The sequence below is a fragment of the Egretta garzetta genome, unplaced genomic scaffold (assembly GCF_000687185.1).
Source record: "Egretta garzetta isolate BGI_Z169 unplaced genomic scaffold, ASM68718v1 scaffold943, whole genome shotgun sequence".
Taxonomy (NCBI): Eukaryota; Metazoa; Chordata; class Aves; order Pelecaniformes; family Ardeidae; genus Egretta; species Egretta garzetta.
The window spans coordinates 392,817-410,368 of record NW_009259309.1 but is presented as its reverse complement, the minus strand read 5'-3'; the positions used below and the strand labels follow the sequence as shown (position 1 = coordinate 410,368).

General features: G+C 43.1%; 2 protein-coding genes across 2 annotated transcripts in view; one reads left to right on the top strand and one right to left on the bottom strand.

Moving 5' to 3' along the window:
• LOC104123960 (rho GTPase-activating protein 32) overlaps positions 1–17,552 on the bottom strand; it is a gene marked incomplete at its 3' end in the record, with an annotated part of 71,895 nt that overhangs the window by 47,519 nt on the left and 6,824 nt on the right. Inside the window, exon 2 of the mRNA XM_035891838.1 lies at positions 7,838–7,946. Within this exon, the coding sequence (XP_035747731.1) occupies positions 7,838–7,945 (108 nt within the window). The remainder of the gene's footprint in view (positions 1–7,837; positions 7,947–17,552) is intronic.
• Positions 15,303–17,552, top strand: part of BARX2 (BARX homeobox 2) — a 176,534-nt gene continuing 174,284 nt past the window's right edge. Inside the window, exons 1-2 of the mRNA XM_035891837.1 lie at positions 15,303–15,422; positions 16,151–16,280. Coding sequence (XP_035747730.1) covers positions 15,303–15,422; positions 16,151–16,280 — 250 coding nt within the window. The remainder of the gene's footprint in view (positions 15,423–16,150; positions 16,281–17,552) is intronic.

Here is a 17,552-nt window from a genome sequence, read left to right as displayed (position 1 = left end):
GGATTTAACAGCCGGGCAGAGGCGGTGCTGAGGGCCAGGGTTTGGGGGGGGGATGGCAGGGGTAGGGGAACGGTTGGGCTTGGGGATCTTAAAGGGCTTTTCCAACCCAAACGATCCTGTGATTCTATGAAAGCATTGGGTTTTGCAGTCAGGATCGCCTGTGCCCCACGGCATCCGATCAAATACCACCAAACACCACGCAGACCTACACCGACGCAGCAGTGACCAATGTAACTGTAGAAAGGCAGAATAGTATGGAATGATTTAATTAAAAAAAAAAAATCAGGCTAAAGACTACCAACGTTTTCAGGGAATAATTCATCACTTCATAATTAAGAAGGCTGAATCATGGCAAAAAAATTAATGCCTACAACCTTCAGCAAGACGATGTATCTGCTGACATGTTTTGTTTGTCTCTTGGGGTTAACTTGGGGGTGGGGAATGGAGGGGGATAGATGAGCAATCTATTGACAACCCTTCAAAAACTGGGGGTTTTTTTGCATTACGGTAACTAAGAAGCAATGAATACTGATTAAAAAAAAAACAAACAAAAAAAACCCCCAAACCCAACCCCATACAAATAAGAGACTCCTTTCCTTTCCTGGATGTTCCATCTTATTTTTAAGTAGCTGAGACTAAAAGTGATTGACAGATAAATAAATTATTAGTTTTATCTCTCAAATAAGTACGTTTCAAACAAATGTGGCATTTCTTATATTATGACAACAAAACATGCGTAAAAGAGATCATCTTTGGCATAGGGTGGGAGGAAAAAGAGGCGGAGGGGTCATGACAACGTAATCCAGTCTGCGGGGCTCATCTCAGACTGCCTCTCTGAACTTAAAACAGTGAGTAACCTGGGCTAATTACAACAGCATCACCATGCTGTCACCCAGGCAGCTGGGCTGAGCCCAAGCAAATCTAAAATGGGTGATGGTTACAAACGATACTGGGATATGAAAAAAATTGAACCTAAAATTCTGTAACCCAAACCCTGAGAAATTCGGGCTGGTCATTCCCAGACCAAGCAATTGCTGCACGGCTGCTGCCGACACCACAGTCACCGCTCAGCCCAGTGGTTTACTCCCAGTGCGATAAAGAGAGGCACTCAGGCTCCCAAGCGCCTTAGTAAAGCCAGGCTTAAGTGCCTAACGCACATTAATGCATGTTTATGCCTACCTACACTTATGTAATTTGGCAGAGGGCTACTGGGAGCATTCAAAAAATCAGCCATTACACTCCAGTGCCATCTTTATCTTTTTAATTGCCGTTATCCCCTATGACCATAGAAGAAGAAATACTAGCAGTGGCGTGTAAATACATGACCCAAACATTTCACTTAGCAAGGCACTGTATTTACTGATGTGCATCGGGTTCACTTTGAAATAGATGGATATGCAGAATGCAGACACGGGGTGCATTAAAAATAGCGATCCCAGTGAACAACAAACTTTACTGATGCAGCCTTAGCAAATTCTAAATCATTCCTTCTTTGCTAAATGTTGCATATCCATAGATTTTAAACCAGAAATTTAGAAAATGAACTTTTTTTTCTCCTCGATCAACGCTGTACTGCAGGACTGCATACACTGTAAAGAAACTAAATGTAACTAGAAACAATTTCTTCTATAACATCGCCAACGAAAATTAAATGATTGCTATAAATTAATACTTCTTGCCAAAAATACGGTATCCATTCTGGTCTAATTGAACTCATTTAATTGGCAAACCCAAATGGAAGCCAATGTGCCACTTAAGTGATTGTCCCAATTTTCAAAGATTCTCAGAGACAAGCATCATGCTGGGAGTTAGCCTGTGAAATCAAAATGACTCTCTAACCAAGAGGGAGAGGGAGCAAAAGAACAATACACAACGTTATAATACCTTGCCAAAAGCTTAACGAGGGGAAAAAAAAAATACTTGATTCATGCTGCAGTAACAAGGAGAACAAGTTATGTGAATTGAAAATGAAATATAGTTTACTGGTGCCATGCCAGACCAGAACTGTTTTGACCAAAATATTATTACAGCCTGACAACTGCTGGGTGTGCTGTACGGAACATTTCTCTCGGATCATCGCCTGTATTGCCCACACTACCCAAAATCCCATTTCTATCCCATCGTTATCTTTGTTACGAACGGCGCCCTGTCACCTATCTGCTACGCAGCCGAAGCTACAGCGATTCACATGAAAATGTGGCCGAGTGCTGGAGAGAGAGGACGTGCTACAGTCTCTGCAAGATTGACAGAAGACTTACTAACTCGGGCAAGTCAAAGCCTGAGAGCCTTCATCAGCACAAAACTCCAAACTTTAAGGTAACATTTTCCATAGCATTTAGGAACCACAGTGACTCTTAAGACCTAGAGCCAGAAGCTAACTGCTGGAGCATCTGGGTAAAGAAATACCCAAAGGCCGTTTCCACTGCATTTTCCAAACTGTCCAAAAAACCAACACAAAACACCAGAATTTCAGCTTCCTATCTACTAAAAATTTCCCTTGCAATTGAGAGCTTAGAACTTCGGACTTTTTAAAAGAACCTGCAGGTAGGCATTCAGAGTTCAAAAGTGCCCCTTCTCCCTAAGACATCTACGGCATATAACCCACCTGAAAACGGGATCAGGCTACGAAAACTGTCGGCAGCCGTACTTCGGAGCTCACAACCAGAACACATGGCTGTAAAATTCTGGTGTTGGCTCCTAGGCATAAGCCACAGGAATAACAAGTCCAAAATGTCCGTTTTTACTTGTTAAAGGGTATTATATCTATATATCTCAGATGCTGACATGAGACCACTTCAGCAAACCACCTTTTTGAAAGTCACCGTAGTTGACAGGGCCAAGCAAGTCAACACGCTCCCTTGTTCTTACAGATTTTGCTACAGTTCCTGGAAGTATTCATGTTAGCTTGGGTCAGGACTGTCATACTCAGAAACACGCTGATGTTTTTTGAACTAAAAACCAAACAAACATAATTTAAAACGAACCCCTACCTACTCCTAGTTATTGCATCTGTTCTTGCAGAAGCCACACTATCAAGATCTGGGGCAGCACTGGGCAAAGGAGAAACAAACCCTACACTAAGGAGAGTGAAATCTATCTTTAAGCCTTTACAATTCACTAATCTCTACACACTTTTATAAGTTGCATTTAAAAATAGCTTTCTCCTCACTTATGCCCCAGATCTAACGGAGTGATATATTGAGGTCTCATTAAAAAGCCTTTATTACCTTCACAAGCCATGGTACGTTACCTTATCTAGTATCAAATGCTGAAAATACTACGGCTCTCTGAATCCATCTGACCTGACATAAGAACTAAGACTATTCCAGGGCCTTCATAGGACAGGATCTAACCCATGTGCCTTTCTACAACGTTTGTAGGCTTGTATTTTTCCTAAGAAAATTCCACCAGCGTAAGCTGAAAAAGATGTTGTGTACCAACTGCCAACTACCTGCTGCTTTGTTCACTTAGGCATTTGGCAAATTCAAGAATTCATAACTGTTTCCCATCGGTAATTTAGAGGTTCCTGGTTATAAACCAGTAACACTTGGGGATACTACAGCTATCATCTCAGCAACCTTGTTATGGACAATCACGCTTCTAGAGTCTAGAAGCTACTGTCCAGAGGTGCGGTGGGGTGGGAAGGGCTGATTTCCTCAAGGTGAAGAACTCTTGGTCACCTCCAGCCATAACCTGCTCATAAATGAACCCCTGCAGACGCTCGCTGTCAGGATGCTCACCTGTATTCTTTTGCCTAGAAAAAAAATCTCACAGTAAATAAACCTGCCACAGCTTTAGGGACTCGTATTTTGAAAGCTTCCAGAGCTGAAAGAAGCAGCAAACGCTGGAGAAAAAACCCAACCTTTTCAGAAACGCACATCTATACACACACAAAAGAAATCCTATTCTATTTACCTTAACTCCAGTGCCTGCTGGGGGAGAGGCTGTTAGCAGACGGCTTTTGAAACACTGCAACTTACTGAACTCATGAAGAGGTGCTGAGAGCAAGTCAGATGGTCAGTAACGTAAGGCAAACGTAGTATTAAGTACAAATATCAATTTATGCTGAAGTTAATGACAGGCTGAGGACAGCTGTTTTGTAGGCTTGTATGAGAAATATCATATAAAGGCTCTCTTTCGCAACTTCACTTCACTTAACGTAGTAATAGAGCACCTTAAAGGAAAAAGATACTCCCTTCCTTTAAAATAACATTACTACCTCAGAGAAATGTTAGAAAATCCATATACTGCAGTATCAGTTGGCTCAAATACAGCTTTTCATCCTAGAACTCAGACGTGTTCTACAAAGAAAGTCAATAGCATTTTCCAAACTGGAACAGAGAAAGAAAAAGCCGGCATGTGTGAAGGTTACCCAGCAGCCCGGTGGGATCAGGAGACTGAGACAGTGAGAAAAACGGTGTATCTAATATGACCAAATTCTAAAAATACAGAATATGGGGGGGCTAGAAAATACAGCAGTCCTTGAGGACTACTCAGGAAGCTTTTTTATTATCCAGCTCCTGTAAAGTCTGTCCATCTACTGCTGCATCTCATTCAGCCTGGTTCTCAAAATCTGTAGCCCACGATTTCCTAACTACTGTGAAGCTTCAAGAACCACCAGAAGTACCCAAACAAGCCAGGTCTCCCGTACAAAACCACTTGCCTTTCTGCTAAACTACAAACAATAAATGAGCAGTTTTTAAAAGTAGGTGAAAGTACAAATAGTAAACGCAAAAAAGATGATAAAAGCAGTATCAGAGGACTAAAGCTACTCAGGTGCCCAGAATAAACTGGCAATGACAGAAATATTAAAAATAGAGTTTCTGCCCTACCGTATATTTACAGTCTAAGAGGATGTTCAACCTCCATGCATTTAGAAAGACCTTTAGTTTATTTCTTGTTGAGAAAAAGCTCTGGAAACAAAGCACTTATATAAATTAATAATAAGCACTTTGAAATATATTGCGGATAAAAGGGGGCAGGGAGACTAGGGACGACTTGTATATATTCATCTAACTGCAAATGCGTAAATCGCCTTTTCCCAAAGTACAAAACCATGTAGAAAGGCGAAGTTCAAGAGACAAATGAATCATCACCACCGGTCAGTCGACTGTGCCCGAATTTCCCAAGCTCTCCGTAGTGTTGCTGGTCTCAGCATTTGCTCACCTGGCAGAACGTGAGATTCATTTAAAGTGACAAAGCCTCGCACCCAGTTGGGTCTCCAGCTGCCTGCCACGGCAGGCAACGGAGAGTAGAAAACACCACAGCCACGTCCAACTCCTCCGAGCCCCTGCAGCCTCCGCTCCCCAGAGGCTGAAATAGCAAGCAACAACAAAACCTGAAGCCTGCAACTTAAAACAACTAACCAAAAATTAAATGTATTGTGCCACTATGAGAAACTCACATACCATGTAAGCAGCATGCTCTGGGAAAAGGCTAAACCAGAGGCTGCTAAAAATGCAAAACAAAGGAAAAGAGCACGGAAAAAAAATCTCAGGAAAAAGAATAGTAGATGCACTCATTAAACAGAGAATTGAAAGCGACAGTGTCAAACGCTGTCCTGTAAATATTTACATCTTGTAAATATTACCTTCTGACTTAGACATAAGGCAGAGGTTGAAAGTGGAAACCTGATTCACTCAACACAGTAAACACGAGCGAGTGAGTTTTTTCTGCCCATCTACAATGTATTCAAAGGACCATGAGGTCAAACTAACGCTGTAAGCACAAACCCAAGCCTTTATAAACACAGGTTCAGTAGCTTTACATGTAGCCCTGTGCTTCGCCATGCCAAATCATTGTGCAGCGAATCTTAGACGGGAGTTGTCTTGTTTATCGTCCTCTAAATCTCTTTTTTTATAGCCACCTGGACTCTCCAGTTTTTATATTGCTGACACAGAGCTGTGCAAGAGGATGTGTTCTAAAAAGTGAATTAATCGTTAGCACACAGAGAGGAACATTATGCATAACATCTAGGCTGCAGCGTAGAGCTGAACACTGAACACGTCCGTGAGCCCAACAGCCTTGATGAGAACAGGGAAAATATCAAGCCGGAACGGGTGATCCTTGCCTTCGCTGTAAATCAACAATGGAAAAAACCAATACCAAATGAGGTGTGCCAGCTACCTTGTGTTGCAGGTGGAGACACTGAATTACACTCACATTCCTGAGACACATCTTGAGGTTACAGGCAGCACGGTGTCGAACCGTGATTTACACAAGGCCCCTGATTTACACAAGGCTCCTGGCTCTAGGGTGTAAAGCAGCAGCAGGCGCTGAGGCTGAGTAATGCTGATGAGAACAGACACGGGCGGCCCCAGCGTGAGCTGCTGGCCAAGGTGGAGAGAAGGAAAAAACGTCCGCACATGAGAAAAAAAAAAAACCTACTTAGGAAGTGACAACTGCAAAAAGTCAGAATTAGCAGTGGAGAAGCAAGGAGTCAAGCAAAGAGACAAGCACAGAAAATACCAGCAGACAAAAACGCTGGTGAAGTCTATGTTTTGGGTTGGTTTCTTTGGCTTGAAAATAAAGTTTGGAACAAAATATTATCACTGTATTATATGGGGTTTGATGGTGGTGCTTTTAAAAGAGTAGAACATAGATCCTACCTTTGCTTAAAAATACAATTTTTAAAATGAAAATGTTTAAAATAAATACCTGGCTCGTAGGGAGTTTGTTACCCACATATGTTCTGAACGTTGTATGAAGAACAGCTAATCCAAAAATCTATTTCACGTGACCCAGCCAGGTGCTTTAAACTTCAAATAATCCACTGGGATGAATACCCCTCAGCCCCACACGGGACAGCTAAATCCAGCCCCCCCCTCGCGCTGCTGCTGCGGTGCTGGCAGCCCAGGAGCAGAGAACAGACAGCTTTTCCATGCCACCGCCACGTGATCCATTGAGAGGGAAAAATTGTCCCTGGTGCCACATCACAGTCAGTCATCGCAGCCATACTGGGGGACTGCCCGCTCCTCAAGAGCGCCACTCCTGTCCTGGAATATTCAGACCTTCCCCCTACCCCAGCTCTGTCACAGAAGGCAATTTCCTCTTCGGCTTAATACGCTAATTTAGCAAATCTGAAAATAACAAGCAAGATACAACTCCCTATACTGAAACAAGGCAGGGCAAGCTTCTGTCAGGTAAGATAACTTCACAAAACCACCGAATCAGATTGCCCTATTCAGCTGCTAATAAAACAACATCTGACCTTCCAGACTCAGCAAATGCTAGAGAGAGTTGGGGAAGTGGAACTGCAGTACTTTACTCATCCATTTAGAAAGAAAACAAATATATCAAGGTAATACAGTGGCCTGTGGCCCGCTGCCCACTTGTCGTGTCTTCTGGAAGCATGAGAACAACACTTTTGTGGTGGCTTTTCTGCAATTCTGTTCCCTCTGACGGCAAGTTAGCTTTCAGGCTGAGGTTTTATTTCTGTAGACTTAGCCAGCATTTTGCTAAAATCTTATTCTTCCACAATGCTGCATGCTTCAAAGAGCATGTTTTTACAAGTACGAAGTTCCCTTCGTGCTCAAAAGTCTCGCTGAAAAAGAGGTTAATGCAGACTGAAAATCGTTGTGACATTATGGACCTTTTAATTGCTTACCAGACCTGCTTTGGGGCACATATTAATAGGGCAGAAGCCTTCTGCATGCTCTTTCACTCTCTCCTTGACAAACTGCCAGAGGAAGGAAAGTATTTTGGTCTTGTTGAAAGTACTTAATCCATTTAAAAACCTGAAACCCGGGGAATATAAATCAATGCGTAACTAGAATATAAGAGTAGAGCGTTCAGAACCAAAAATAACACACACAGAAAATGCAGAGAGGTCTTTTACCATTGCGCTGAGAGTCTCCTCCCAGTCTGGCCTCTCTCTGGGATGGATGCTTCTCTGAAGCTCTGGCACAAAGTCATCTTCTTCTGTATGGACAGAGGACTTCATCATTCTGGAAAGAAGGACAGAGAGGTTTGATAGTCAGTGACAGTTTCTGGATAATCGCACATACAGCCAGTTATGTAGCTCATATGACAACATAAATGCTTTTATAAATCCAGAAATCTTGCAGACTTCTAAGTTTCTCTTACTTCCTCATTATACAAGCAGGACAAGAGCATAAATCTGGCGGAGAGAAATCTGCGCCTCCTAACCAATCAATGGATAATTTTGGATAATCACTGCACAATTTGCAAGTCCCAAAACACAGAAAAACACAGAGGAGTAAGTTTCAGCCCATTTCAAAAAACTGCTTATATTGCCCAGGCAAACAACATTAGCCTTGTAAGAATCACAGAATCACTGAATGCTTTGGGTGGGAAGGGACCCCCAAAGGTCACCCAGCCCAACCCCCCTGCAGGGAGCAGGGACACCTTGAACCACATCAGGTTGCTCACAGCCCCGTCCAACCTGGTCTTGAATAACTATACAAATTTGATTCCTTAGTTGTCACTGCATGTTTGGCCTAAAACAGAGCTGTTTCCCTATCTTAGCCACATCCCAAGGCCTGAGCCATCAGCCTCTCACAGTTCTTACTGATCCTATCTGATAGGATCACCCGCCCCAATCCTGCAGGGATGTACTCAAATCGGTCTCATTTTTATCAAGGTAAACTTTTCTTCAGATAAGGAGTAGTCTTTCAAATACCCGATGAAGTAGATTTCAAGCCTGCAGAGAGATCAGAGGCTCAAAATAAAAATTTAAAAAGTATTCAGAAAAGCTTCTCGGCCTATCCTTAACACAGTTCTGCTGTTACAGCCAGAGCGCACCAACATATATTGCACCTGCAAGCGATGTATCTGTGCCTTTGCGGGGATTATGGCTCAGACCTGCAGTACCAAAGGCCTGTTGAAGGTCTGGTATTGTCCATTCTGGATTCATTAAAGATGAGCTTCGGGCAGGCTTTTGCTTTATTAACAGATCGCCGTTTATTTACCTAGGGTAAGCGTTTTGATAACCAACACTGCATAGAGAGCAGGACTGGTTTCACGAGATGTTAACCGTGCAGGTTTATGTATGGTTTGAATAAAACAAGCAGGGTGAAAGGCATTTAAGAAAGCTCCTTTGCTTCAACTCAAGATCTGCAGTTCTGAAACCCCTGCGTGCTGTTTGCCATGAGCCAAGTGGCTGGGCCAAAGCGTTTAACTCTCCTATGTACGCTACACGGGGGTTAAGAATGAAGTAATTAACACTCACAGTAATAGCATGACTGGGTTACAAAATTATACCCCATATAATTTTATACCTCCCTTTGTGATCACATTGCTGCTCTAATAAAAAAAAAAAAAAACACCCCAGAGAACATGGGCCTCAAAACCAAAAGTCGTAATGCCTCAGGCTAATGCTGCTAAATGGTTCCATGTGAAATTCCCACCGTCAACATCACCAACTGACAGTAGGCTGTCCCTAAGGAGGCAAGAAAAAATATGCCTACATGCTGAAAGCTATACATATATGAAAAAATTTGCATGAAAATACCATGATTGAGATCGCAGAGCTGCAATGCCAGCTCAGATGGGAGACTTACACCTTTGCAACGCATGTGTTCAAACGAATGCGATTTTTGTAAACCTGAAAATTTGTTGCTCAGGCTCTTCCGTTTCTCCTTTGTATATCAAGAGTGCCAAGATTTGGCCCGTTTCTCACAACCCTAGCTCCACCACATGACAAGTTTGCCACTTAACTGAAAGTTTAAACCTGCTGGTTGCAGAGAAAACCCAACTGTGCAACTCAAAAACAAGAGATAAACTAAAAAAAAAAAAAAAAAAAAAATCTGTATTTTTTAAAATCAACGTCATGATTTTGAAAAAGGCACAATAAGGCTTTCCTCGGGATTTCTCATGTTTGGGTTTGGCAATGCTGCAGTTGTACAAAACCATTTTAAACAAATCATCCCAGAGCAGCTTGAGCCTAATGCCACCACACAGCATTGGCCAGCATTTCGTCTGATGCCATCAGAGGATGGAATGAAAGGAAGGGTAATAACACAGTCAATCACAGAATCATAGAACGTTTTGGGTGGGAAGGGACCCCCAGAGGTCACTCAGCCCAACCCCCCTGCAGGAGCAGGGACACCTTGAACCACATCAGGTTGCTCACAGCCCCGGCCAACCTGGCCTGGAATGGTCCCAGGGATGGGGCCTCCAGCAGTTTAAAGCCATCCCCCCTTGGCCTGTCCCAGCTGGCCCTACTAAAAAGCTTGTCCCCCCCTTCCCTCTGGGCCCCCTTGAAGCCCTGAGCGGCCGCACTCAGCTCTGCCTGCAGCCTTCTCTTCTCCAGGCTGAACACCCTCAACTCTCCCAGCCTGGCCTCAGAGCAGAGGGGCTCCAGCCCTCGGATCATTTTAGTAGCCCTCGCATCATTTTAGTAGCCCTCCTCTGGCCCCGCTCCAACAGGTCCATGTCCTTCTGGTGCTGAGGGCTCCAGAGCTGGACGCAGTACTCACCTTTCTACACCACAGCTAAAAGAAGCAGCTTATCAAAATGCACACCTTCCCAGTTTAAAGACTTGAAAACGATGAGATTGAATTTACATCTTTATCAGCACTTTGGATTACAAATGAATTTACTACACAAGTCCTCAGGTTTATGGCAATTCCTCCTAGATTTCTCATCTGAAATCTGGTTTCCTTTTGAGAAGCAAATTTTCTGAATGTCTCAAATGCTACCAGTAGCACAGGGCTGCCCAAGGACACAGCTCCTCCTGCCATTAGGTAGGTAACAAGATTTGACTATGCGCCCTTCCAAACTCCTGGCCTTCATCCACACCAAGACCCCGCCAGGCCGTTTAGGTTCAACGTACGGCAGGCATTACCTTCTAGAAAATTCACCACACAGAACCTATAAAGCAGGAGAGGGCAGAGATGGATAATTAAGATTATAAAATAGATGTACACGAACACGCTACCTGTACCACACGAACTCTGTGCTTGGTTGTGGTGGTGAGACTGAGCGCAGAGAAGAGTAAGTTCTATTTTAAAATAACTTTGGGAATCAGGCCCATGTTTTGGGTCTCTACCTTCATGGCACAGAGACAAACACGGATGGCATAGAGCCCCGTCCTTTTTACTAGTTTCCAATCTATTTACTCACATTATTTGTTTAATCTGATCATGCCTATAAAACTCCACAATAAATTCTTCCCAAACCCTTCCCACTGAGATCCTGAAACACCGTCCTATTATTCTTCCTATTCTTCCTACTGGAAAGAAGAAAAGTTCTGCGTGTACAAGTCCCTACTTAAAAGAGCCAATTCTCTGAGCGTTTGCCAGACTTGTTTAATGGAATATTCTGCTACTGATGGAAATTAAATACTTCGTCACAGTACCACAAAAATATTGGAAACGACACTGAAGATTTTCTCTCTAATACAATTATAAACACTTGATAACCATCTGTGAACCCTTATTAATCTTTAATAGCAACTATTTAATTCCATGCCATCTGAGACAAGAGACCAAGGAAGGCTGAAGATGCTACAGGTAATATTAGTCCCTTATGTATTAAGTTTAGTGGCTTTTTCCTCCCTGCCCCTGACCTGGATGAAGGACAGTAACCTTGTGAATTAGCAGCACTGAAACACGGGCAGGAGTAGGGCCAGAAATGGGGAAGAAGAGGAAGAAAAGCTACTCGAGACCCTCCTGTTGTTACGCTGATTCAACAGATTCACAGGAGCTCTGCGTTCTCCGGGATGACACGGAGAACGGAACTGATTTCACAGTCATGCAAAGATCCCCAGGACCAGCATCCACCTGCAAGAACACTTCTGAGCATTATTTCTTCAAACGCCCCCGGCTCATCTTCTGGGCTTTCTGCAGGAACTCAGCAATCCATTTGCAAAGACACGGCCCTGTATTTCGTTGGGAGGCCCATTATAAGCCCCCAAATGAGAAACCGATGACGGTGTAACTGGGAAAAGGCCACACTGGTTGCAGTCACTGAAAGGATCATCAAAAATGTCCTCTGGGCACGTAAAACCTTCCAGCCTCACAGCTGGGGGAAGGAGCTTTCCTAGCAGCCAAGTGCCGTGATTTGCCCTGGCCTCACCCCAAGGCAAGCCTGGAATATTATATGTAGGTATAATCACATGCACACATTTTTATATGCATGTGTATTATGTATATTTGATATTATTTTAATTTGTAGAGCAAACAGCACAACATACTTACACCCAATTCACCACACGTGTCAAGCTGTAACAAGACTAATTATCTTTTCTCTGCCAGGGATTCTTTTTCACAGGAGGGGAAAACACCTAGCGTCCCACTAGCACATATAAAAAGCACTGATGCATATATTTTATAAACATTAAAGGCCAAACAAATGAAAGAAGCTGCACTGTCCTGTAAAGCCTGTCTCTGGCCATTTCACGGGAGTTGCAAATGACAGAAAAGTCACTACAAAATTTAACATTTGCCATAAGGACAGAGATACAATTTTATTTAAAATGCCACTTCTTCAGCTGCTTAGCAGCTCTGAATGCCCTTCAAATGAAATCTGACACTATTATATTAATAAAAGTTCTGGCTGTATAGAGGCCATTAAGCAATCTCTCTGCAGATGAATGAATCCTTCTTCATTGTAAATTGAGAATCAAATGTACTGGAACAAATGTTTACAGGACATTTCACAAAAGGCACAACCCGCATTCACACCCATTCTTTAAAGTTCTCTGGGAGGTCAAGTTGATGAATTTCAAGTCAGAGCCTGTACGTCTGTACATGATAAAACTGTATCAAGAACACATCTAGTGGTCTTTCCCATCTTCCCAAATCTAATTTGCTGGTCCCATCAATTCTGGTGGGACCATATCTGCTTTTTGGGATTCAGAACATTTTGGTGCTGTTCTCCTGATGGGGCTCCCCTCCAGTCCTGCGTTACTGAGCATCAAGTCCTGCCTGCACACCCTAAGGAGCGTATTGCAGCGCCTCGCAAGGCAGAAAGTACCTCGAGTAGGTAAGCACGGGTGCTTTATACGATAAGTAAACTAATATTCAGCTTGGCGGCCACAAACTCTACAGCTACTTTGTGTTTATAATATCAAAAATATTAAAATACTACTTCCACTAGGCAATAACTTGCCCTGAGGATTTGAAGGAGTCCCACATCCACAAATACAAAGCGTTTCCATGCTTCTGTTTGTGCAAGAAAGACAGACTCATAAAAGGAGGGTTTGTGGGAAGAGATCCTGAAATTAAACAGGAGAGGAGAAAGGACAGAAACTTTTAAAATACTGTGGGAATACTGCTTAGGGCCAGGGTTTAGTGGTGGGATGGCAGGGTTAGAGGAATGGTTGGGCTTGGTGATCTTAAAGGGCTTTTCCAACCTAAACAATTCTATGATTCCTACAAGAACGTTTGTTCCCCTTATTTAGGTTCTTTGGCACGTACCATGTCCCACCGGTGGACCACAGCGGTAACACAACTGTCATGGACTTTGATGTCATCTAGATGCTGGTGACACGCAGATTAATAACTCTCCTCTGGGAGGACGTGAGGGTGTTGACAAATTACTTTCAGAGGTGCCTCATGGTTTGAAAGCCACGTGCTAGCATGGAAGCATTTTGAATGTCAGGCTCCTCATATCAGATGGTTAATTGTCTGCTTGACAGATACTCATTTTGGACTGGCTATATATTTTTTAAATTAAATGCCAAGCGTGATCTTTAGGTTGCGCTCCCCCATGGGGACATCAGGCATTTCAACTTCCCTTGCTGCTTCTCCCACAAATGGCTTTTCTTTCTGACCTCAATTTAAGAGGTGAGAGGCGATGATAACTGATTTATTCATTTATTTATTATTTATATAACAAGGTGGTTGTGCCCGGAGATTTCTCAGCCAATGTAAAAGCACAGCTCTGCCCTACAGAACCAATGATTCAAGAGGATTTAGAGCTCCACAGAAAGTGATGTTTTCTGAGAGATAAATTTTACCCAAAAAGCCAAATTTAAATAAGGCCTGTGCTGACACAAATCTATACTGAAAACCAATGAGCTTTGAACACTATCTGATAAAAACTGGTATTTATGCCGCTCAAATAATTTGCACAAAAGGCCAAAATAACCCAGTCTTTACCAGGGCACTAAAAAGGAACTACGCTGTACATCCACTTGGCTCATCTTCCTTGCTCCTAGCAACCATGTTTGTCTCCAATAAGCACTCTTCAGTTTGACACTCTTAAAGGGCACTGCTCAAGAAAAAAAAAAAAAAAAAAAAAAAAGAGAGAGAGAGAACAGCAGATAGCAATCAAAACAGCATTGCGATGCAGTCCTGCAAGTCCAGGAGTCAGAAGCAGTGCTGCTGGGCACCATCACAAGGATGAACAGGATATTCTGTGGATAAATGAGATTTGGGTTTAACTCAGGCCTCAGGTGGTGAAACTCTGGCAGGGGTTGCCCAGAGAGGGGGTGGAGGCCCCATCCCTGGGAGCATTCCAGGCCAGGTTGGACAGGGCTGTGAGCAACCTGGTCTGGTTCAAGGTGTCCCTGCTCCTGCAGGGGGTTGGGCTGGGTGACCTCTGGGGGTCCCTTCCAACCCAAAACATTCCATGATTCTATGACTTCGCTACAGGTGAGTCCCAGTGCAGAAACCTCCAACTAATGCTGAGCATGTTGACCCTTCAAGGCACAGCCAAACAGCCTGGATGCAGCATGCCGCTCTCTCCCGATGCAACCAAGTGCAGAGTTTCCAGGATTCAATCCCATAACTCTCAATCACAGCATGAAAAGGTAAACCAACAGTGCATCGGCAGAGAGATACCTTGAAAACTCTGCTTTAGAGGGTCTGAAAATAACTTGACCGAGATGAGGGGTCACAAGGCTACAAAGAAAAAAATATGCAAAGGACTGACATACAATGAACTGACGTGTACTATATATCACCATTCAATATGTGAGAGTAGAATTAAGACAACTCTTTGCATTATATAGTTGCCTCTTATCACCATGGGGAAAGGTAGGAAACAAGAACTGAGATCTGGCCCAAAGCTTATAAACACTTGGGCGAGAAGTTGGAATCAAGTGAGAAACACCGATACATCTTCATTTCTGACCTCAAACTTACACCACACACACAAACACACAAGGAAACGTCATAAGAGAGATGGAAGAAAACCAAAATGCACATACCCTCCCCCAACCCCATTTTCCAAGTAAACTCCGAGTCCATGAAATTAAAACTAATGCAGTGGCAAGGAAGAAAATAATCGTGCAATATGGAAAGCAGAGATAGCTCAAGAGCCCCGGGGAAAATGAAACAAGAGATGGGAACTGAAGGCTGACAGTGCTGACCAGAAAGGGGATTTAATTCCCCATGTTTAAAATCAGCTTTGTCAACACCTTACTGATCACGTTATGTCCACCTGTACGACATCAAACAAGATCTCTGAAGGCTCGAGGATCACGCAACGTGGAGATAGAGAAGCCCTACAAGGTCAGCTTAAAGCACACCTCATAAGCAAGCTAATGATAAATGGGTTGTATTTAATCCTTGACCACAACATGAAAACCCAGCATAACTGAATGCTTTGCTGCGATTGATTCTACAGAGTTGAAAGCTATAATTGCTACTTTTGGTGGAAGTTCACAGTCGGGGAGCCCAAGTTCAATTGTTTGGGAGGCCACTGTGCAAGAAAAAATAGAGCAAGAGTATATTACAGTAAGAGAATATTTTAAAAAATAATTTGAATTAGGTACCATTCAAATATCAATAAGCACAAAGTAAACTAAATTTCTCGGAATTACTCTATGCACTACCCGTGCTAATAAGGAAGCATTTATTGGTTTAGAAGTTTAGATCAGTGGTTTTCAACTTGCAGCCTGGGGATCTGTGAGGGTCTGAGAAGTGCTAGACAGGTTGAAAAAGAAAAAAAAAAGTTCATTGCTGCTCTGCAGCTATGTAGTAAATACACACCCTCCAAGGAATGTCGTACTTTGCAGGCAAATTGGTATGTGTGCCCAAATAAAGGTGACTGGAAATCACCAGGCTATGGGAAGGGAAGTCTTACCAGGATCATCATGGTTACAAAGACATTAATTCAATTTTACCGATTGTGATTGCTTTCAAAAACGAATCGTGTACATTACAGCTGGAAGGGTAGTTTTTAAATACTTTACAGGATCAGAATTTCTAGCTTTTCCATTTTCAAATTCCAAATTCAGTCTGGTAAAACCATACCTACACCAAGGGAAGCCGAGAGAGAGATCAGCAGTGTCCTACGATGGAGGCCAATGAATCGTGTGATCCTTAGTACTAATTCTTGTTATTCAACTCTAGAAAGCGATTTCCAAGGTAAGAAAAAAAAAAAAAACAAAACACCAAAACCACTTCATGCGTATTTCTAGCTCTGGGGTTTCTATTCCTACAAAACATTTTTTTTAAAGAAAAGATCCCTTTCCCACTTATGTGCATCACCACTTGTTAAATAAGATTTTCAGCTTTCTGTCAGAAATCTCTCTGAGGAAGGAAAAAACCTTTTTTTTTTTTTTTTTGCATTAACCTTTAATTTAAGAATACATGACATTAAGAAAACATATTTTTAAAGTGAAAGATAGGAAGTTTTAAATAAAGATCTTTTTCAATCAGCAGTATCACTCAATTTTTAAAAATGCCAGAGTGGACATGTTAGCTCTTCCACTGTGAATATACCTCTACAGAGGGAAGCAGAGAAGGCCGATGGTACTGCAGAGATTAATTAACATATTGGTTTCTTGCCCTGTTCCAACTCTCTGGACATGCCTTCATACAAGCTCCAATACAGTCAGGCAGTTAAGCTACCTTTGCTCAAGGGTTTAACTGAGTTTTCAGATTTCAAAATATCAGCCGTCTTTATTTACTTGCAAGAACATTTAAACCATATTTTCTGAGCTGCCAAAGAAAAGTGGCATGATCAAGATCAGATCACGTGGAATTGAAACCCTGTGGGCAAATGGGAAAACCTGGGTAGGACAGTTCCCTTTTTAGCAAAAAGGTATCTTCAGGTACAACAGCCAGCCTGTCTTGTGTCGTAACTGTCTTTTTTCACCCGGATTGACTTCTCAGTATCCCCAACACAACACACACACACGCTGAGTACACCATGCAACCCCTTCCGACCCTCAGCTGCAAAAGCACAGCCTCCCAAGCCCACTGCTTGAGGGCACTGCCTACGTTCTTACTCAAGACAGACCTTGGCTGGCTGTCAGGGGACCTACTCTCCTTAGCCATGGTAGTTCAACCAGCAGGACCTCAACACTGCTGGTGAGGTTGCAAGTACCGTCAAGGTGTCAAATAGCAATCACTGAAGAGAGGCTTTTCACATCCATCGGGGGATAGCTGGGATGCTGGGATAGGAGAAGCCAATACCATACTACAAAACAAAGCTTGCTATTGTTTCTTTTCACAGAATCCCAGAATCCCAGCATGGCAGGGGTTGGCAGGGCCCTCGGGAGCTCACCCAGTCCCACCCCCCTGCTCAAGCAGGCTCACCCAGAGCAGGGGGCACAGGACAGCGTCCAGGCGGGGGTTGAAGATCTCCAGAGAAGGAGACTCCACAGCCCCCCTGGGCAGCCTGGGCCAGGGCTC